Source organism: Schistocerca cancellata, chromosome 2 (genome assembly GCF_023864275.1).
Source record: "Schistocerca cancellata isolate TAMUIC-IGC-003103 chromosome 2, iqSchCanc2.1, whole genome shotgun sequence".
NCBI lineage: Eukaryota > Metazoa > Arthropoda > Insecta > Orthoptera > Acrididae > Schistocerca > Schistocerca cancellata.
The window spans coordinates 403,529,141-403,535,140 of record NC_064627.1 but is presented as its reverse complement, the minus strand read 5'-3'; the positions used below and the strand labels follow the sequence as shown (position 1 = coordinate 403,535,140).

The 6,000-nt window shown below is 41.7% G+C and overlaps 1 protein-coding gene across 1 annotated transcript in view; it reads right to left on the bottom strand.

Moving 5' to 3' along the window:
• Window positions 1-286: 286 nt before the first annotated feature.
• The window catches only part of LOC126161847 (MFS-type transporter SLC18B1-like), a 62,987-nt gene continuing 57,273 nt past the window's right edge, over window positions 287-6,000 (bottom strand). Inside the window, exon 11 of the mRNA XM_049917952.1 lies at window positions 287-1,293. Within this exon, the coding sequence (XP_049773909.1) occupies window positions 979-1,293 (315 nt within the window). The 3' untranslated portion in view covers window positions 287-978. The remainder of the gene's footprint in view (window positions 1,294-6,000) is intronic.

Below are 6,000 nucleotides of genomic sequence, written 5' to 3'. Positions count from 1 at the left end.
AGGTCATTATTAGCATGTTGTAACTTAAAAATTAGTTTATAGCCTTTGTTTTGTTTCTTAATTCCACCTCCACAGCCCCACTTATCTGATGAACAGTCCAAGTGACTTTTTTTATAGTCTTTCATTGTACTCCGTATCAAAAATCTTCCACTTCTTACAGTTCATGATGTTCAGTTGTATAGGTGTGTGTCCCATGTAGTGATTCAGTTAAATTCCTCCCATTAATAATATGTACTTAGTGTGTGTATGAGTAAGAGGGTTAAAAGGAATTAAAAAGCAAAATGCCTTTCCAGTCACACATTGTTTTTATTCTTTACACTTTCACTTTGGTGTGTCCCATTCTTATTTAGTAATGGACTACAAAATTATTTTTCAAAAATGCAGATCAGAAGTTATCACACTCATTCTTAGTCAATACGTACAATTATTTGCTCCATCCACACTTACTAATGTAATCAATATTTACAAAATACAACATTTCAATTTGTGCAGTTACAGATTGCTAAATAAGAGTGAGACACACAAAAATTATTCTAAAAGTGAGGAACATGTATGAACTAGTTTTATTTAACTTGTGGTCATGTTTAAGAAAGTTTAATAAATTAAATGTTAGACACAAAATGGCCTCCTGAATTGTCTGTCAGTCTACGATGATAATGCATGGAGGTAACTTTTTATGGGTGGAGCTTGACCTAATGTTATTTAACAGCTGTGGGCATTACATAGCAGCATCCTCAGCATTTTACTTGCTTTTTCAGATGACCAAACATACACAGATAGGTACACATTGGTTCTTCTCTTTCATCAAGCATACTATTTACTGCTGCTACCATCATATTACTGTAAACACTCTTGTACAGTTATAACTAGACATTAAGGATGTTTTGAGAATACTGATAGGTGTTATTTTACAGGTGTAAAATTTAACACTGTAGGCAACACATTTTTCTTCAGAATTTAATTTTTCTGCAGAAATGTTCAATGTCTGCCCCCTATAAGATTTCTTGATTCTGACCCACCAAAACTTGAACTGTAAGGGCCTATCAGAACAGCACCACTGTCTTTCATATGCCAGGTTCCATGCCTATTTTTGTAACTGTTACAGGCAATAATGCCATTCATTCCCGGTGGTCGTTCAATAGCAACTGCTTTGTTTCTGACAACAGTTCCATTACTGATGTTGTTTGACCCTGTCTCTGCACTGGAGTACATCTTCAGATCATCTGTTGGTGTTATTTCCTTGTAGGGTGATCTTCTTCGTGTGAAGCAAATAAATATCAGTACGACAATACCCTGATGAAAAAGTAAAGGTAAATAAGTGAACAAATAAAACATGTGCATACTAAAAACTTTTCTTTCACAATTCTTCAGAAAAAAGTAGATTCAAGAAACATTTAAAGTTAATCATAATACAGATTTATATAAATTTCATAAATAGTGTGGACAAAATAGTTCATGCGTCTTAAGATGGAGTGCCTGTCTTAAGTTGCATGAAAAATTTTTCATGCCTCTTATTTTACCCCTGTAGATTTGAGCAATAGCTTCATAGCAACAAAAGCACAATATTTTGTCATGATGTTCAATAGAGAAATTGTTCCAGCAAGTGACAAGGAGAATTTTATAATCTTAGAACAAACAGTAAAAACTAATCAGAAAAGTTTTTCAGCGTCTCAGTGCTGAGTAATAAGTGGAATGCAATTCAGAAATTTTAAGCCATTAAAATAAACAGCTTCACCATGAGGGATGACTGCATCAGTAATCTTAATTGACTAAGTGTTTTATGCTTAAGTAGAAACTGAAGTACAAAATGGTAGTGTTTATTCACATTAAATTCAGCTCCTAGTTTTGTGAGCACAAACAATATCAAGAGCCTTTTCCATATTAATTAGCATACATGCCTTCAGCAGTGTCACGACCATGTTGTCCATACATACACTATATATGTATGTGGTATTTGTATTACCATACAAAATATTCAAAAGTAAGGATAATATTTCCCAACAAGAAATGCAAGATGTTATATTACTTGGTGAGTAAGTTGTGACCCAGAAAACTATTTCTATAATTGAGTTTATAAGAAGTATCCAAGTTTTGTTGCAGTAAGAAAGGTTCGAGAATGGGATTAAAATTCAAGGTGAAAGACTATGTTAAGATTCAGTCATGACATTGCTGTTCTCAGTTGAAGTGAAGAAGAATTAGAGGATCTGTTGAATGGAATGAATAGTTTAATCAGTACAGAACACGGGTTGTAAGTAAAAGCAAGACAAAAGTAATGAGAAGTAGTGGAAATAAGGATAGCAAGAATCTTATCACATTGGTGATCACGAAGCAGATGAAGTTAAGAAATTCTGCTACAAAGTAGCGAAATAACACATCATGGGTTCAGTGGAGAGGGCATAAAAAGCAGACTAACACTGGCAAAAAGGGGTATGCCTGGCCAAGAGAAGTCTGCTAGTATCAAATGTAGGCCTTAGTAAGGAATTTCTGAGAATGTATGTTTGGAGCATGGTATTGTATGGTAGTGACATGGACTGTGGGTAAACTAGAACAGAAGAGAATAGGAACATTTGAAATTTGGTGCTGCAAAAGAATACTGAAGATTTGGTCGGCTGACAACGTAAATAATGAGCAGGATCTCCATAGAATCAGCAAGCAAAACAATATATGGAAACAATGACAAGAAGAAGGGGGACAATATGATATGCAATATGTTGAGAAATCAGGAAAAAACATCCAAGGTGCTAGGAGGAGCTGTAGAGGGTAAAAACTGTAGAGGATAGAGACTGGGATACAAATAGCTGAGAAAGTAGGTTGAAAGTGCTAGTGTAATATGGGAAGGTTGATACAGGAGAGGAATTCATGATGGGCCACATTACACCAGTCAGAAGACCGATGGCAAAAAACTTTGTAACACTTATTTTATCTTGTTTCCATGAATAGAAAAGCTATAGAGTTGATGATGACAAAGGTAAGATGATGATGAAGCCTGCCTGATAAATTTAAAAATGAAAGAATTGGTTTTCACTGGTTTCTTTGGTGTCCTGTTGACGTAACTATCAAAGTGTTAATATTAGCTTAATTTTACGCCAAAAGGGAATGACAAGACATTATAACCATCATACTTCTGAGATAAATTTAGTGATTTAAGCTCCTGGTGAACTTTACTTAAGGAATAAAGATAACCCACTGGAAAGTTGAGGTACTGAGGCATCAAAAGTAACAAACATGATGGAGACCTTAGCTAGTTTTTGGATGAACTGTTTTCAGAGCTATGTGGGCATGACCACCAAACCAGCTGTTCACCTACATTAATGACCAACAAACCATTGCAAAGAGCACTCGGTCATCCAGTGGCATAACACACTGCTGAGCAGGTGTCTAATTTTGGTGGCTGCTTCACAACCTATGACCTCTATTACACAGATGGGACTCATCCTTATGATGCTGTCTTAGCTCCTGTAATCCTCCCAGCATTAACCTCTGCAAGTCCATGACCCAAATCCTTTATCACCCCTGACGCAGAAACTTAAACTTCACTCGTTCCACCCCTTTTTAACATCAACCACCGTCATGCCATCATTTAATCATTGTCATGTTGTCATCTAATCATTATCTCCCATCTGCTGGTATATGAATCTGTGCCTATACTGTTAGGTGAACAATTCTGATGCAATAATTTAGAAGATAAACAGTTGTATCAATACAGGGAGACTATTCCAAAAGTAAAGGCTTGGTGGTCAATGCTACCAGTCTCTAGGCAATCGTCTGGCACATGCTGACTACCACCCTCCGTGGTGTTTAATTTATGGTGCTTAGGAATCAATGTCGTGCAAAATCTCTGTCCACTTCCCACCCCCCAGCTATGAAAATTTATGTATGCCAAGACAGATGCTTGTTACAGATTATCTGCGAGCAACATTTTCATCACCTGCTGAAGAACCACCAGTTAGACCATAGTGACATAAGAATGCCTCTCATTCAGCCGATATCCTTAGTGTGGTAATAGTGTTACACATCTTTCATCAGAGGGGCAGTGAGTGGGCAGTAGAAGAAGCTGACTGCATAATGTTCACTATGTAAACACAAGAAGAAATAGTTCATTTGACACCATGATTATATAGGTTCATTTTCTGTAAGCAGTGACTCAAAGCCAATTAGTTACAGTCAAGGCCCTGCCAAGACCAAGCTTGTCACATAGGTTCAGTCCCATGTGGGACTAACTGTTTTTGTGGTTTCTCCATCTTTTCTTAGAGGTAGTTGCCATTTGCTAATTATGCTGTTCTCTGTAGCACTAATTGGAAAGGTCTACTTTTATCTGTAAGAGTGTTCTTAAGAACATCACAGTGGCCCCGTCAAGAGTGAACATCACAGTGGCCCCGTCAAGAGTGAACATCACAGTGGCCCCGTCAAGAGTGAACATCACAGTGGCCCCGTCAAGAGTGAACATCACAGTGGCCCCGTCAAGAGTGAACATCACAGTGGCCCCGTCAAGAGTGAACATCACAGTGGCCCCGTCAAGAGTGAACATCACAGTGGCCCCGTCAAGAGTGAACATCACAGTGGCCCCGTCAAGAGTGAACATCACAGTGGCCCCGTCAAGAGTGAACATCACAGTGGCCCCGTCAAGAGTGAACATCACAGTGGCCCCGTCAAGAGTGAACATCACAGTGGCCCCGTCAAGAGTGAACATCACAGTGGCCCCGTCAAGAGTGAACATCACAGTGGCCCCGTCAAGAGTGAACATCACAGTGGCCCCGTCAAGAGTGAACATCACAGTGGCCCCGTCAAGAGTGAACATCACAGTGGCCCCGTCAAGAGTGAACATCACAGTGGCCCCGTCAAGAGTGAACATCACAGTGGCCCCGTCAAGAGTGAACATCACAGTGGCCCCGTCAAGAGTGAACATCACAGTGGCCCCGTCAAGAGTGAACATCACAGTGGCCCCGTCAAGAGTGAACATCACAGTGGCCCCGTCAAGAGTGAACATCACAGTGGCCCCGTCAAGAGTGAACATCACAGTGGCCCCGTCAAGAGTGAACATCACAGTGGCCCCGTCAAGAGTGAACATCACAGTGGCCCCGTCAAGAGTGAACATCACAGTGGCCCCGTCAAGAGTGAACATCACAGTGGCCCCGTCAAGAGTGAACATCACAGTGGCCCCGTCAAGAGTGAACATCACAGTGGCCCCGTCAAGAGTGAACATCACAGTGGCCCCGTCAAGAGTGAACATCACAGTGGCCCCGTCAAGAGTGAACATCACAGTGGCCCCGTCAAGAGTGAACATCACAGTGGCCCCGTCAAGAGTGAACATCACAGTGGCCCCGTCAAGAGTGAACATCACAGTGGCCCCGTCAAGAGTGAACATCACAGTGGCCCCGTCAAGAGTGAACATCACAGTGGCCCCGTCAAGAGTGAACATCACAGTGGCCCCGTCAAGAGTGAACATCACAGTGGCCCCGTCAAGAGTGAACATCACAGTGGCCCCGTCAAGAGTGAACATCACAGTGGCCCCGTCAAGAGTGAACATCACAGTGGCCCCGTCAAGAGTGAACATCACAGTGGCCCCGTCAAGAGTGAACATCACAGTGGCCCCGTCAAGAGTGAACATCACAGTGGCCCCGTCAAGAGTGAACATCACAGTGGCCCCGTCAAGAGTGAACATCACAGTGGCCCCGTCAAGAGTGAACATCACAGTGGCCCCGTCAAGAGTGAACATCACAGTGGCCCCGTCAAGAGTGAACATCACAGTGGCCCCGTCAAGAGTGAACATCACAGTGGCCCCGTCAAGAGTGAACATCACAGTGGCCCCGTCAAGAGTGAACATCACAGTGGCCCCGTCAAGAGTGAACAGGTGACAGCATTCCTGGTCCAGTTGCACTAAGGGATGGACAGTGTACAGCACACACAGGATTTTAAGGGTGCTGAGAGTGTCTGAGCAATGATGCAATTGCAAAGCCCGTGTCGCTGGGTGTACTGCTTGGGCTGATACAGGGCAAAGAG